The sequence below is a fragment of the Rhinatrema bivittatum genome, chromosome 1 (assembly GCF_901001135.1).
Source record: "Rhinatrema bivittatum chromosome 1, aRhiBiv1.1, whole genome shotgun sequence".
Classification (NCBI taxonomy): Eukaryota; Metazoa; Chordata; class Amphibia; order Gymnophiona; family Rhinatrematidae; genus Rhinatrema; species Rhinatrema bivittatum.
The window spans coordinates 346,201,493-346,217,959 of NC_042615.1; the positions used below are offsets into that span (position 1 = coordinate 346,201,493).

General features: G+C 45.3%; 1 protein-coding gene across 1 annotated transcript in view; it reads left to right on the forward strand.

Moving 5' to 3' along the window:
* WDFY3 (WD repeat and FYVE domain containing 3) overlaps window positions 1–16,467 on the forward strand; it is a 616,621-nt gene that overhangs the window by 261,758 nt on the left and 338,396 nt on the right. Inside the window, 2 exon segments of the mRNA XM_029599364.1 lie at window positions 2,396–2,853; window positions 3,932–4,015. Of these exon segments, the coding sequence (XP_029455224.1) occupies window positions 2,396–2,853; window positions 3,932–4,015 (542 nt within the window).

Sequence of the window (16,467 nt, forward strand, 5' to 3'; positions counted from 1 at the left end):
CAGAGTAGCATGGGAAAAGTTAGATCACTTTTCCCATGCTACTCTGCCCTATAATTTATACCACCCAGACAGAGAAGAATACTGCAATGTAAAAAAAACAAGCCATTAACTGCAGTACACATTAGCTATATTTTCTGAATTATATTTTTCTTTTTCACTTTTATCATTAACTTATGCTGTCTGATTAAAAGAAAATATATTTTATATTATTAATGATCATGGTAATAAATACACAGACCAATGCAACAGAGGTTTCTTTTGCTAGCAATTTGTGATTCATAGAGGTCAATATTCAAAAGAAACAGTCTGTGTAAGTTACCTGGGTAGCACTTATCTGGCTAATTTACATGAGATATTCAGCACATGGCTATGCTGCTGAATATCCCTGTATTTAGTTCTACTTAGCTGGATAAGTTCTACTGGGCTAAGTTAAACCTGTTCTGTGGCAGCTCTAACTTATCCGATTAACTTAACAGGATAAGTCTGAGTATCAGCTGGATTCCAGATAAGTAGAGCCGCCATGATCCTGCCTGCCCACTAGATATTTGGCTAACTACTTAGCCAGATAAGTGACTTATTCGGCTATGTGGCAACCGCTGAAAGTAGCTGGATATTCAGCATCTGCCTCTTAGCCGGACAAGTCATTATTTATCCAGATAAGTAGTGCTGAATATCGGCCTCATAGTGTGCAAGTTACTGATACTGCAAGATCTTTAGCTTTGAGTGGCAACACAGTTAACCCAAAAACATCTTGCAAGAATTTTCAAATATTTTTAAAGAAAACACAAGTGGGCTTGCAACATTTGTATAATCAGAATTGTTCTTTTTCCCCCTTCTCCTGCAAATGGACACCCAGCTGAACATCAGATGAAACTTCTCAAAAGGAAATGATGGCGGTGATCTGTCCACTAACACTGAACAAAATCAGTTTCCTGGCAGGGGCAGCATCTCGTGTCCATAAAGGGATTTTTTAAAAAATTATCCAAAATATTTTTCTTCCTCCTTTCAGCTTTTGTTTCAATCAAAACCTGCCCCTAGTGGGGGCTGCAGCACCATGAGCCTTCATTGGTAGTTATCCAGGGATTTTCTCCAATTTTACTACTTTTCTCTCTGCCTAGCCCAGCTGTCTCAGGGCCTCTGACTGAGAAGAATGGACTGCATTGTACTCTTTGACCCCAATATAAGTGTACTTTTTAAGCCCGCCAGTAGGTGTCATTGTTGTGTGAGGGTCGAGATGCCCCCCTGGTTACCTCTGCAGCATCCCAGTTCAGGAGCAGCCCAAGGAGCAGACGTGGGATTTGGGAATGGAACCTGGATCTTGGCCTTTTAAGCATGCAGAGCCGCGACTGAGCCGGTGGGCCAGCCTTGGACACTACAGTGGAACTTTATAAAAGAGAAGTGCCACATATTTTTGTAAAGAATATTACTGTAAAAGATCACACTTCTGCTAACACCCCCCTTAATCAATTAGCATTGTCCTTTGATAAGCAAACACCATAGTATTTCTTTGAAAAACCAGTGGTGCTCATCATGTAAGAGGCGTCCTTTGACAAACAAGATGCTCAGGTCTGTGATTGCACCTGCTAGCTGATTGCGATAACAAGAGAAAAATAAAGTGATTGTAATAATAATAACCGTAATAGTAAAAGAGAGCGTAGTCAAGGGTCCCTTTCAACAGTGTCAAGACACTTAAGAATATTTGTTCCAGTGTCTGGGGTGTTATTATAAGAGTTGTATCTAGAGAACGGAAGGCTGCTTTTCCCTTTCCGGCCCCATTTCAGAAAAGCACCAGATGCTCCGCATTTTACTGCCCAACACCCCCGACTGCTCTGAAACTCCGGGCATAAACTGGATGCTTTCCATCAAAGGTCAAAATTCAGCCACGAGGGAGGCTCTTTGAGAACTGAAATGTTGGCCGAATTTTAACATTTGATTAAAAGTATGGTTTGCCATACCGGGGTGCCTGGAGGTTTTATTATTTTCTTTTGCGATGCAGTCCTGAGAGGATACAGATCTGTTCCATGAGCACCCACGGTCCTTTCCTCAACATTCTCATTTTGCCTCATCTGGTAGTTAAAAACAAAAATATTTGGGCTCCTTGTGCTACCTTCCTATTATGTTACAAATTTAATGCTTGCCGCAGGAGCAGAGAGTCCCTGTTCAAGGGGAAGCTATCTCACTACCTTCTGGGATCCAAACTTATAAGATAGTTCATCTGACTAGAGAAAAAGCTGCCCTGAGCATGCACGTTCTCCTTTCTATGTTTAAAACACTAGCAAATAATAATTGTGTGTTAGAATTTCACCAAAAGGTGTTCATACTTTGATGAGTTCCGCACTTACTGTTTCCTTTAGTAATTTTGTTGTTGATTTTCTTTGCTATGGGATGTCCGCAGGCCCTGCTGGTGGTGCTAAGGGAAAGTCATCGCACCAGAACAGTTTTCAGAAAAGTGGGAGGATTTGTGTACGTCACGTCTCTGCTGGTGGCCATGGAGAGATCCTTGAGCAATCCACCAAAGAACGGCTGGGAGAAAGTGAACCAGAGCCAAGTATTTGACCTGCTGCACACGGTGTTCTGCACGTTGACGGCGGCCATGCGCTACGAGCCTGCCAACTCGCATTTTTTCAGGATGGAGATCCAGTATGAGAAGCTGGCCGATGCAGTGCGGCTGCTGGGCTGCTTCTCGGACTCGAGGAAACTCCGCCCCTTGAACGTCTTCCCCTCAAATACCCAGCCGTTTCAGCGGCTGCTAGAGGATGACCTAATATCTGCGGACTCTGTGTCTTACACACTAAGACACTGCAGCAAACTCTTCATTTACCTCTATAAAATGACCACAGACTCCTTCGACAGGTATGCACTTGACATGGCTGGTTTCAGTCAATAATGAAGAACAGCAATAAGTAATAATGAGCAAAAGATTCTGCTTTTGGAAGTATGTAGCTTACGATGCATCAGATGTAACAGAGGCTTGAAGTGCTGGCTATAGGTCTGCCATGTGCAATTCAGGCAAAGCCATCACTAAGATATTGCCCCCGTTTCCTATTGTTGGCAAATCCAGAATGTTGATGTGTATTAATGCATGGCCCATGTTTATCTATGATTTCTTTTCAGTTTACCACACATGATCTTTAATTTGGCCACTCAGCTTTGAGGACCCATCTGTCATAAATAGCCATGACAAGGTTGGGGGGGCAGAGCTCAATTGTGGTGGAAGCTTAGGGGTAGTGGAAGGAGAGCCAGGCCCCCAACTAAAAAAAAAAGAAAAAAAAATCACTGCTCATCTATGTTCAAATAACTTTTCGCCTTTGTGTTCATAAACATAATGTCTGTTTAGTGCTTATCCTATATGTGGATTCTTGTGACTGAGCATAGTTGCTGTTATCCAGGGATCAAGGTCAGCCAATTTTCCCAGAAGCTTCATCTGTCTACTGCCTTCTCTCCTGCCCCCTCCGCCTTTATAGATTGAAAGCCCTTTCCCTTTATCCCAATAATGGGGCTGGAGCTTTAATGATCTGCACATGTACGATTGTGATTCCAGTTTGTCCTAGTGCTTTGCATTCTTGCTTGAAAAATTCACGTTTGATTGGTTCACTTTTTCCACCTCAAAGGACTTTCTGGTTTGACCCATTTGATTGCAGAAAGAGCCGGGAGTGGAGTTGGGTTGATGTTGATTCCTCGTAGTGTTGCAGCAAACACGTTCTTCCTCTTACCTAAGAAGCAGCTATAGACTTGATATGTAGATTCTGCACGTTTGTATGTTTTTTCCTAATGCATGCACTCCTGTGATGGTCTTTGTCCTCCTTGCTGGTTCTGGAAGGTGGGATTCTATTACGCATTTACTCATGTTCTTGTACAAACTAACAAGCTTTCTGACCTCTTGTTCCGTTTCTAACCTCTCTGTCCCCCCTCGTGTCTGTTTTGTCTGTAGTCGTGCAGACCAGATCCCTCCTTGCCTGACAAATGAGACTTCACTCCCCTCTCCTTGGGGCACACCAGCTCTGTCCCGGAAAAGGTACTGCTGCTCTAAGAGAAACCTGATTGTGTAATCTTTTTTTCTCTCCATTTTAGTTTGAACTGCATTTGCCAGCTTTTCTCAAAGCTGCTTACTGTTTGTGTGCATCTACATATTGTCTCTGCCCCAGGGTTTTGAATAACTCATTTTCATGCTATAAGATAATAATGAATACCTTGCAATACCGTTGGTTACCTCTTTCTCAGCTAGAAAAAAAATGTAAGAAAAACCATATTCTAGGTCCTTCATGTGTGAGTGTTTTCTGTTGCTTTTCCCCTCCCGCACGCATGAATCAAACATGGTAATAACTGGCTTTTTTTTTTTTACAGAGCAACTGGTTGTTTAAGGAGAACTACTAGTCCCCTTTTTTTCTGGTTCAGTACTCCTTCACTTTTTGTAGGATGCAGTGAATTTTAAATTGATTTCTGAAGGACAGGTCTGTTAATACCCGTTAGCTAGGTAGACTTGGAGAACATAACCTTTTGCTGCTGGGAATGAATCCCCCTCCCTCGGGATCTGTTGGGTACTTCTTCAGAGCAGCTTGGATCAGATGCTGTTGGAGGCAGGATGCCAGGCTGACCCTGTCTGGCTCTTCTCATATTCTCTCTCTCTCTCTCCCCCTGTTGCTTTTGACTGGGATTCACCCTCCCCTAAAGCTCCTCTTTCCCCCCCCCCCACTTCTCAAGCTTATTTTGGAAATCTTCCCCAGCTCCTGTGGGAGGCTGAATTTCCCTTTGCTTCGTCTTTGTGCCAAGGGTAGTCCCCTCCAAATAGAATGCTAGGAATTCTATTTCATTGATTTTCTTATTTTTTTGATCCAGCAGTTTCCTACTGCTCCTTTGTACTTCCAGCTCAGTTGGAACCAGGGCTGGGATCCATTCCCCAAGATCCTTCATTCTCAACTACCTGAAGATTTTCTCCCCTTTTTTATATTTAAATTCCTCCCCCCTCCAATCTCCCATCAAGTCAAGGCAGTGATGCTCCCGGACCAAGGCCCATGCTCCAGGCTTCCTTCCAGAAGCCTGCAAGCAAACACTAGGTGTGTTGGGGAAGCCGGCTAACCATGACTAATCCCCATGCCTGCGAGCATCTGGAATTCTCCCCTTCAGCTTTACAAAAGAACATTCAGTGAGGTCTATGCAGGGATCATTTTCACAAAAGAAGTTTAAAATATTAAACTCAGAGAGGGTAACTTTATAACTGTGCGTGCTGGAGTAAAGTCTGCTTGTACCATTTATACATAGACCAATTTTCAAAGTGAACTCATGCATATAAGTTTGAAAATGCCTGGGTAAATGTTCTGGTATGTGTACAAACTCTCCTGCATACAGTTATGTCTGCTCTTTCAAGGAATGTAACTTGTGTAGGCTAACTTACGCACAGGCTTTTCCTCCAGGAATTTGTCCAAACTGCCTTTAAACCCCACTGTTCTAGTCGCTCCACCACAGTAATCCCTCACACCAGGGCGTGCGTTCCACTGAGGACTAGATCTAAAGTGGCTGTCTCTCGTCGGTTCTAGGACCAGCCACTCCCTAAAGCAGTCATTTATGACATCGAGAAACTGAACCTCTCTATCATGTTCGATAAGACACTGACCCAATCTATACTGGGGTCATTGAAATCTGCCATTATTATTGTGTTGCCAGATTTATTTGCTTTTATAATTTCAGCTAGCATGTCACAGTCATGTTTCTTCATCTTGGTGTGGTGGCTGGTAGTATACATCCACTGCTATATTCTTATTTATCATACTTCTAATTTCTGTTCATAAGGATTCCACAGCACATTTTGTTTCCTGCAGGGTTGTTAGCATGCTTGACTCTATGCTATCCTTTACATAAAGTGCCACCCCTTCGCCAATATGATCTGCCGTACCACATTGATATAATTTATACCATGGTTTCACAGTAGCATCTTCCTTCTACTAAGTATCTGACATGCCTATAATGTCTATATCCTTATATAATGCCATACATTCTAACTCTTCAATCTTACTATTCAAATTTCTGTCATTTGTATAAAGATTTTAAAATATATATTTTATTTGTACATTTATTTCTCTGTGTATTCACAACCTGCTTGTTAGCAAATGATACATATAATTTAGTCATTCACATCTGGGTGATGTTTACCTACATCTGTCAGTCTTAAACACAACTTCTCTAATGGGATTCTCTGACTTCCCTGTTTTATAAGGATCTTTAAAAGATGTTTTTCTCTGAACCATGCACTTCTAATTGACAGTCTGCTTTCACCCATGGTCTAGTAGTTTAAAGGTTGCTCTGTCTTCTTTTTAAATGTTAGTGCCAGCAGCTTGGTTCCACTCTGGTTAAGGTGGAGCCCATTCAATCAGAATAAGCTCCCCCTTCTCCAGAAAGTTCCCCATTTCCTAATGAATCTAAAACCCTCTTCCCGGCATCGTCTCAACCACGCATTGAGACTCTGGAGTTCAGTCTGCCTCAGCTTGTGGAACAGGAACATTTCTGAGAATGCAATCCTGGAGGTTCTGAATTTCAGTTTCCTATCCAAGAGCCTAAATGTAGCCTCTAGAATCTCCCTTCTGCACCTTCCCATGTCATTGGTACCCACAAATACCATGACAGTCAGCTTCTTTCCAGTGCACTCTAAAATTTTATTTCGATGGTGAGTGAGGTCCATCGTCTTCACACCAGGCAGACAAGTTACCATGCAATTCTCACACCCACCAGCCATCCAGCTATCTACATTCCTAATGATCAAATTATCTACTATAACGGCCATCCTAACCCTTTTCTCCTGGGCACATATCCCTGGAGACACATTCTTGATGCAAGAGGATAAAGCATTAACTGGAGGGCAGGTCCTAGCTACAGGATCTCTTGTGCTACACCAAGTTGATGTCTTCTGCTGATATGTGAGAGGAAAACAGAAGTATTGCTCTCTAGATAGGCTTGCTGGCTAGTAGTTCCCAGCCTGCACCTAAGGGGAATTGACTAAATGCTGTGCTAGAAGGAACAAAAGGGTCTAGCATAGTCTGGGGGAGGGGGGTCATGGAAAAAGAGGAGCTTAATATCCTCAAAGTCAAAACAAATGGTCCTGTGGTGCCTCCTGTTCTGAAGAGTGCTAGGATGATGTAGGTTCTAGTTAAATCATGCTGTAAATAATGAACTAACAAGACTCTCTGCATGGCATGGTCATTCAATTTGTATTATCTTGGTAGGAATTGAATCTTTTCAGGCATATACACAGATACCACTCCCAGGCTATCCAAGAAATTATATTTTGTAAAGATGCATCTGTGGCACCATCCAGTTATTTAGCAGGTTTTATTGCTTGAAATTCAGCTGTTGAGAAGTGCATGCTTCTTCCTTGTGGGGTGGTACCTTTGCTCTTTCGTCACCAGTGTGGCACTAAAGTTTCAACTTGCTGCCATTTTACAAAATCACAATCAAGAAAGTTGTGTATAACTACAGGCCCGGCATGACCAGGTGTGCATACCGTACATTTGCATGGAGCGGCACACCTGGGTGGGTGGCAGCAGCAACAGAAGAAGCTGCAGGACCACCAGTGGAGCCAAACCCGCCAGCGGTTGAAGAGGAAGAGAGGCTGCTGTCAAAGTTTAACCTACTGGCAACTGAAGAGGAAGAGAGGCTGCTGGCTACTGCAAAGTTCAACCCATTGGCGGCTGAACGTTTTCCACTTCAGCTCCAACTCCTCCCCCCCTCTCCCCCCCCCCCCCCCCCCCAGGGCTGATGAGAAGAGGAGCCCACCGGGCTGTTTTGGAGCTCATCCCACCATGGCCCAAAGAGAAGATGATCACGGGGGCCACGATGGAGCTCATCCCACCAGGCCCGAAGAGAACAGGAGGCCGTGTGTGTGTGTGTGTGTGAGTCTATGTGAGAGCTTATCTATGTGTGTATGTCTCTGTGAAAGCTTGTGTGTGTGGCTGTGTGACAGTCTGTGAGTTTGTGTGAAAGTTTGTGTGTGTGTGGCTGTGTGACAGCCTGTATGCATGTGTGTGAAAGCTTGCGTGTGTGACTGTGTATATGCATGTGTGTGTGTGTGTGACAGCCTGTATGCATGTGTGTGTGTGTGTGTGTATGTGTGAGAGCTTGTGTGTGGCCGTGTGAGAGCCTATGTGCTTGTGTGTGTCTGTGAGAGCCTATATATCACATTTAGGCTCTCAAAGGCATGCGCACACACATTATTTGTCTGTGAGGAAGCAAGGGAGTATGTGTGAGAGTATAGGCATGTATATGAGACAGGGAGTGTGTGAGAGAAGCAATGTGTTATTGTATGTGTATGTGTGTGTGTGTGAGAGCGAGAAGATAAATTTTGTGCAGCCCTATCTCCCCAAATCCACGAAAATCTCAAGAGTAACTGGAAATCAAAAGATACCAGGGATGGAGAGCAAGAGATTTTTTAATCCTTAGTTTTAGTTTAAACGGTTTTATTATTTAGATAAACAAACATGACAGAGGATGTTGGGTATCTGATGCATCCTCGGGCAGAATACATTCCTTGAAACCGTAGAAGTGTACATAATGGACCTCATCCTCTCTCCCTCCCTCACCCCCCCACCCCTAAGGCAGGAAACTAAGTACCACACTGTGTCGACCAAAAGCAGAACAGACAGTGTCCAAAGGTCCTTGGAGAAAGTGGGAAATAAAAAATATAAAAAAGTATTAGTCATTCAAGATCAGGCTCCTGGATCTGTGTGAGAGTGCTTGGACATACAGAGGCAAAATATCAAGCCTAAACTAGGCGGGGCACCTAGTCAGGTAAGCGGAGTCCTGTCTGGTAGAAAATGGATGGTTTTGAAAGTTAAGGGAAGGCTTGGAGGAAGAGCCAGGTCTTAAGTTTTTTTCGAAAGGTTAGAGGGCAAGGTTCGAAGAGGTCTTGGACACATGCCTAAAACGACTTAAGGGTGGAAGCAGTAATTGTAAACACTCCATCATTATTCCATCTGTCCGCTAGTATGGAGCAGGTATCAATGCTTGATAGCTTTTTAAGACTCTTATAGTAGGGGGACAGCAAGAGAGGCAGCAGTTTCTCAAACATAAATAAGGTGTCCAGGGAATGAAAAACAATTGGTTGCAGGGAGTCAGGTGGTAGAGACCCAATGTAATGATTCACTTGTAAATAGGGAAAGACCTGCTCACTACCAAGGTGATATAATTCCTTCAACCCTGGGATTGACAAAATGTGCCCCTTTTCGTCTAATAGGTGGCCCAGTTGAGTAATTCCCTTCGAGGCCCACAAACGAAACCCAGTGGTTTGGAAGCCCGGACCAAACTCCAGATTCCCTCGAATAGGCAAAAAATAGGAGCAAAAGTGAGGAATCTTCATCAATTTGGTTAAGGCAAGCCAGGCCTGCCTAATAGGCAAGGTGGAAATATTCTGGTCTAAAAAGGTCGGAAGCTTATCTGAAGAGGCCTGCAACACAAACCTCAAGTCCAACGGGGCCACCAATGCTTTTTCAGCAGTCAGATTAACATAAAAGGGTCTATCTAGAAGCCATTCCCTAATAATGCACAAGTTACCAGCCAAATTATAAAGTGCCAAATCGGGGACACCTAAGCCTCCCATACCCCATTTTTCTTTCAATCAACTCAATGGTATCCTGGACTTCCTACCCTGCCAGAGAAAGAATTGCAATGCTTTGTCCAGGCTGGTGAGGTCTTTATGCTTGAGCTGAAGTGGTAAGTTCTGAAGAACATAAAGCCATTTGGGAAGAATGACCATTTTAAACAAATTAACCCGGCCCCTCATAGAAAGTGGTAAAGTACTCCAAGCGGCAACTTCTCTTGAGAGGATTTTAACAGGTTAGGAATATTAAGGCTATACAATTTGGCTAGAGAATGGGGAAGGGAGACCCCCAGGTAATGAAGGGAGTCACTGGCCCACTGTAGGGGGAAGGACTCATCCCATCGTTCCCTAGGGTATCAGGAAATGCCAAGGCTTTGGATTTGTCCATGTTAAGATGTAAGCTAGAGAAAATCCCAAACATCCATATTAATTGCAAAGGCCGCATATTTGAAAATTTCATTCTGAAAACGAATCCCCTTCACTTCTCATGCAGTCTGAATGGATAAGAGGAGAGGTTCAAGTTGTAGAAGAAACAAAAGGAGGGAAAGTGGGCAACCCTGCCGTGTACCCCTATGAACTGGAAAGGCCACAGACTGCGAGCGGTTGGCAACAATAAAGGCAGTTGGGTCATGGTAGAGAAGTTGAAGGGCATCATAAAAAAGCCCCCCAAATCCCATGACCCACAGGATATGAAAAAGATATCCCCACTCCACCCGGTCAAACGCCTTTTCGGCAACAAAACTAATTACAAGGTAGGGGATATCTATCTGCTGACACATAGCTATGGCTGCTAAAACACGTTGGTTGTTTGCAAGGGCGTATGTCTTCCTGACAAATCCCACTTGGTTAGGGCCAATCAGGGAAGGTAGCACTTCGGCCAACCGGTCTGCCTTAATTTTAGCCAACAGTTTCTGATCAAAATTAAGCAGGGAGATGGGGTCTTTCCCAGATTTGGGAATAAGAGTAATATGTGCTGTGTTCAGGGAATGCTCCAGACTTTATCAGTTCAGAAAAGACAATCAACAAAGGGTCCCCAAGGAGTCCACCAAACATTTATAAAATTCAGCTGTAAACTCATCAGGGCCCGGGGCTTTGAACCGCTTCACCTGGTGGATAACTAACCAAACCTCCTCTTCCATGATTGGATGATTCAACCAGACACCTTGGTCAGGAGATAAACGGGGGAGACTCAGTTGGTCACAAAATCGGTCACAGGCCTCTCAGTCCCAACTCTTGGTATATATAAGTTAGCATAGAACTTCCTGAAGCTGTCTAAAATAGCGGGAGTGCCATTGACTACCCGCCCAGAGGAAGAGCGCAATGCTGCTACGTGGCGGGGACTACGGGCAGCCCTAATCAAATTATCCATCAATTTCCCAGATTTATTACTAAATTGCTAGAGCTTGTATTGATAATACAAAAGGCTCTTTTTGGCCCGCTGGTGTAACAAAGAATTCAGGGCTCCTTGTAAGGAAAGATAGCCGTCCCTATTAGAGCACGTATTGGAACGTGCCAAGTACGTCTGGCTTGTTTGAGTTGAGCGCTCAGGGCTAAAAGGCGCTTATCTAACATTTTTCGCCTGCGTACTAAGTAGGAAATTATGTCCCCGCGTATAACCGCTTTTGCGGTATACCAGAATAGAATGGGATTATCAGAGTGTTCGCGGTTCAGGAGCGAATACTCTGACCATTTTGTTTTGAGGTATTCCTGGAAGTGAGTATCATTGGCTAGGAAGTAAGGAAAACGCCAAATGAAGAATGGCAGGGAATGAGAAAACAATAGGTCTATCCACATGGGAGCCTGATCCGAGATAACAGTATCATCTATGTCAGCATCCCTAGTTTTGGAAAAAATATGATTGCTGATGAAAAAATAGTCCAATCTCAAAAAAGTGGCATGGGCACGAGAGAGAGGTGAATGAAGTCTTTTTCTGTAGGGTAGAGAATGCGCCAAGCATCAACCAAATGCAGGGATTGCTCCAAAAAAGAGAGGCCTTTACCCACACAAATGTCTCTTCTGCGCATGAGATTTGTCTAATTGAGGATCACGAATAGTATTAAAGTCCCCGCCAACAATAATGGTGTCCTCCATATACGGAAGGAGCATTTGGTGGATCTCTCTGAAAAAACCAGGATTGTAATTGTTGGGATCATAAAGGTTGCATAGTATAGTAGTGGAAATATTAATATCTGTAAGCAAAATAATATAGCGCCCCTGAGAGTCTTTGATTTCCCTCTGAATCTTAAGGGGAAGTTGCTTGTTAATTAATATGCCATGCCAGCCAATTTAGAAGAGGCCAACGCGAAGTGGACTGCTCCCACCCAGCTCCTGCAGAAATACCAAATCTGTGGATTTCCTCTTTAAAACTGTGAGGATTTTGGACCGCTTAACAGGAGAATTAATTCCGCAAACATTCCAAGATATTATACGTGTTCCTCGATTAGATGATCAATTTACCAGAAACAAAAATACATAGAAACAGCATACCATCATCCATAATGAGGGCCCTTCCAGCATAGGCCCCTACTACAATCACAACCAGCAACATGGAACTTAGAATGACCAAAGCAGTCAAGTAAAAAAGTGGAGCACAGTGTGGAAACAGTGGTTCTGTAAGCGTTCCCTGTCTACCCCCCGCCACCCATCCCCCATCCCCCAACCCCAAGAAACCCCATCCATCCAAACCAAGTTAAAGGAGATCACTACCATGCTAACAACCCCCCCCCCCCAAGCCAACCCCATCCACACCACAGATCAATATGCAGTACAAAAAAATTGCATACCCCCTGCTTAGGCACTAAGCCCTAGAAATAAAAGGGGGAGTGAGCTAGTACGCTAAACAGTTCGGGTAGGAGGAAACCAGAACAACCAGGCTGGCAACAATGCGTAGACTCTGTATCCGGTAGCCAAGCTCTAGGTTCAGGGCCTTCACCCGCCAGGGAAGAACTACATTCTGAGCCTGGCTTGTTGTTATTTTTGTACGGTTTCTGGACCAGGTGTCTCCGGGCCAGTCGCAGGTGAAGGAACCTGGGCATTCAGGAAGCTCTGCACGTCCTCAGCCGTAGCGAACCAGCGAGGGCCCTCAGGTGTAGTGACCCGGAGCCGGGCCGGATAAACCAGCATCACCCGCAGCCCCAGAACAAAAGGGGACTAATGCCCGGCGCTCCGCCGCCAAGGCAGCGGAAAAGTCTTGGAAAACCAGGATTTTATAGTTTTCGTTAGGTTAAAGGTTTCCTGGCGCCCATTGCTTGCAAGATTTCACACTTATGTGCATAATTGAAACATTTTGCGATGACTACTCTTGGGCGGGCAGCATTTACCTTCTTAGGCCCCAGCCTATGTGCACGCTCTACCCGCAGAGGACCATGTGCGCACGAGAGGCGTAGATCCCCAGGGAACCATGTCTCTAAAAAGGCAGACAAATTTCCCTTTTCCAGAGATTCAGGGAGGCCAATGAAATGCAGATTAGATCTGCATGAGCAATTTTCTAGGTCCTCTAAGTGTTCTTCATTAGGGAGGCTTTTAAAAGTACGATGTCTGCTTGAGACGTGAGGAGGCCATCTTGAAGATTGGACACACGTTGCTCCACCTCTACAAACTGAGACTCATAACCGGGGATGGCAGCAGATAACTCAGATAGCTTAACGGAGATCATTTTTAATTTGGGTCCCAGCGCTTCTACAACTGCCGCTTTGATATCTGCCAGGGCCATCCTGGAGGTTGTTTCTGGCGGGCAGATCTCCGCCGCTGCCGGCAGCTCAGAAATTCGGGGCCTCTCCTTTTCTTTGTCTTTTTTGCGATTTGCGAAGTCATTTCCCAAAGCCAGTAATGCCCCAATGAAGAAGATGGTTCAGCAGGTGTATCTGAGCTGAAAAATATTTAGTTGAGGGTTGTGGATGGGGTCAGATGCAGGGGCCAGGAGCCATCACATCCGTTTCCCTCAATGCATCACGTGATCTCCTCCCTTAGTTTTAATTATTGGGTGTAATTTGATGTTTTTGCTGTTTTGAAATATTTTGTTGTTTTTTGGGAAATAATTAGAACATTTTTTAATTATTGGATTTTTTGAAATATTGTATTGGTGTTTGGGAAATTTTGGATATATTCATTAATTGGTTTGAAATATTTTTTCTTTTTATGAATATGATTTTACTATTATATTTTTTATTTCTCGATTTTATTATTTAATGTTGAATGGTTATTTTTTGTTTTTCTTTTGTGGCTTTCATATAGAGGCTGGCTTGTTGTGGGTTTCAGGTCAGTTCTTCTCAGCATGTTTCTATTTATGCTTTCTGGACTCTATTCTGTATTTGGTCAGGGTCTGTCCATATTCTGCATATGTGACCAAGGTGAGCTATTTTGCTGGCGTGTAGTTTCTGTGTAGGGATCTATAGCAGCCTGGCTTATTCTGTTTTCCCTATAGGAGGTGTATTGGTCTTCTAGAGTCTGGTGTAATATTTGCAGTGTTGCCTTTTCAAAGATAAGGTTGCTACTGTTTGAGTGCTGGCTGTTAGGATTGTTTTGGTATGGGAGGTTTACTATATTGTAATGGTAATTATGTTTATTTATGGCTTTCTGAAGTGCCATTTTAAATTCCACAGGAGTTCCAAGTGTCTTCTTTGCAGAATTTTCTGGTTGGCACCACAGCAGTGCATGTAAATATAATATATATATATATTGTAAGTGACATTTTGCCTCAGAAGATTGCACTTGTGAACGTTCTTTTTCATGTAAAATTTGTTACAAGTGCATTATTAAATTTTCTGTGGCTATAGAGGATGTGGGAGTGTGGGGGGTGGTGGTGTGTGTACAAAGCTGTAAGGTTTCCCTGGGGTATGTAATACCCTTCCCTTGACCATGGGTTCTGTGGAGGAGTGAATGGGTGTCAGTTTTTAAAAATATAGATTGCTGGAGGGAGCTGGGCATTATTTGACAGGCCTGGGACAGAGACATAAGAACATAAAATATGCCATATTGGGTCAGACCAAAGGTCCATCAAGCCCAGTATCTTGTTTCCAACAGTGGCCAATCCAAGTCACATGTACCTGGCAAGTCCCCAAGCATTAGATAAATCACAAGCTACTATTGCTTATTAATTACCGTAATAGCAGTTTATGAATTTTTCTTCTAGGAACTTATCCAAACCTTTTTTAAACCCAGTTACACTAACTGCTATAACCACATCCTCTGCAAGTTAATTCCAGAACTTAACTATGTGCTGAGTGAAAAAGAATTTACTTTGATTTGTTTTAAATGAACTACTTGCTAACTTCATGGAGTGCCCCCTGGTCCTTCTATTATCTGAGAGAGTAAATAACTGATTTACATTAACTTGTTCAAGTCTTTTCATGATTTTGTAGACTTTTATCATATTATGGAGGGGGGGTGGGGGGTGGGCAGCACAGTAATTATTCGCACAGGGCAGCAACAAAGCTAGCACCGGCCCTGTACAGCTAAGTGGTTCAGGAATAAAAAATCTTCGAAAGGACAGCTGAGTTTTTTTTTTAAATTTTGGAAATCCCTTCCTTTCTTACATGCTAAGGGGCGGATTTTCAGAGCCCTGCTCGCGTAAATCCGCCCAAAACCGGGCGGATTTACGCGAGCAGGGCCCTGCGTGCCGGGAAGCCTATTTTACATAGGCCTCCCGGCGCGCGCAGAGCCCCGGGACTCGCGTAAGTCCCGGGGTTCTCGGAGGGGGCGTGTCAGGGGCGTGTCGGGGGGCGGGCCCGGTCGTCGCGGCGTTTCGGGGGCGTGTCGGCAGCGTTTTGGGGGCGGGTACGGGGGCGTGGCTACGGCCCGGGGGCGTGGCCACGCCCTCCGTACCCGCCCCCAGGTCGCGGCCCGGCGCGCAGCAGGCCCGCTGGCGCGCGGGGATTTACGTCTCCCTCCGGGAGGCGTAAATCCCCCGACAAAGGTAAGGGGGGGGTGTAGACAGGGCCGGGTGGGTGGGTTAGGTAGGGGAAGGGAGGGTAAGGTGAGGGGAGGGCAAAGGAAAGTTCCCTCCGAGGCCGCTCCGATTTCGGAGCGGCCTTGGAGGGAACGGGGGGAGGCAGCGCGGCTCGGCGCACGCAGGCTATACAAAATCGATAGCCTTGCGCGCGCCGATCCAGGATTTTAGTGGATACGCGCGGCTCCACGCGTATCTACTAAAATCCAGCGTACTTTTGCTTGAGTCTGATGCGCAAGCAAAAGTAGGCTGATCGCGCTTCTTTTAAAATCTACCCCACAGTATTCATATTAGTGAGGAGGTATTGATCTTGTGACGGCATTACATTTGTGTGGCTAGGAAGACAACTAATACAGACAAATAGGGGTAGATTTTCATACAGGGCGCCCTCGCGTACTTTTGTAGGCGCATCAGGCGCAAACAAAAGTACGCTGGATTTTAGCAGATACGCGCGGAGCCGCGCGTATCTGCTAAAATCCTGGATCGGCTCGCGCAAAGCTACCGATTTCGTGTAGCCGGCGCGCGCCGAGCCGCGCAGCCTACCTCCGTTCCCTCCGAGGCCGCTCCGAAATCGGAGCGGCCTCGGAGGGAATTCGCTAACGCCCTCCCCTCACCTTCCCCTCCCTTCCTCTACCTAACCCCCCCCCCCCCCCCCGGCCCTGTCTAAACCCCCCCCTACCTTTGTTGGGGGATTTACGCCTCCCAGAGGGAGAAGTAAATCCCTGCGACCCAGGGGCGGTTGTGGAGGGCGTGGCCACGCCTCGGGCCGAAACCACGCCCCCGGGCCCGCCGCCGACACGCCCCGAAAACGCCGCGCCGGTCGGCCCCGCCCCCGACACGCCCCCCTCGACAAACCCCGGGACTTACGTGAGTCCCGGGGCTCTGCGCGCGCCGGTGCGCCTATGTAAAATAGGCGCACCGGCGCGCAAGGCCCTGC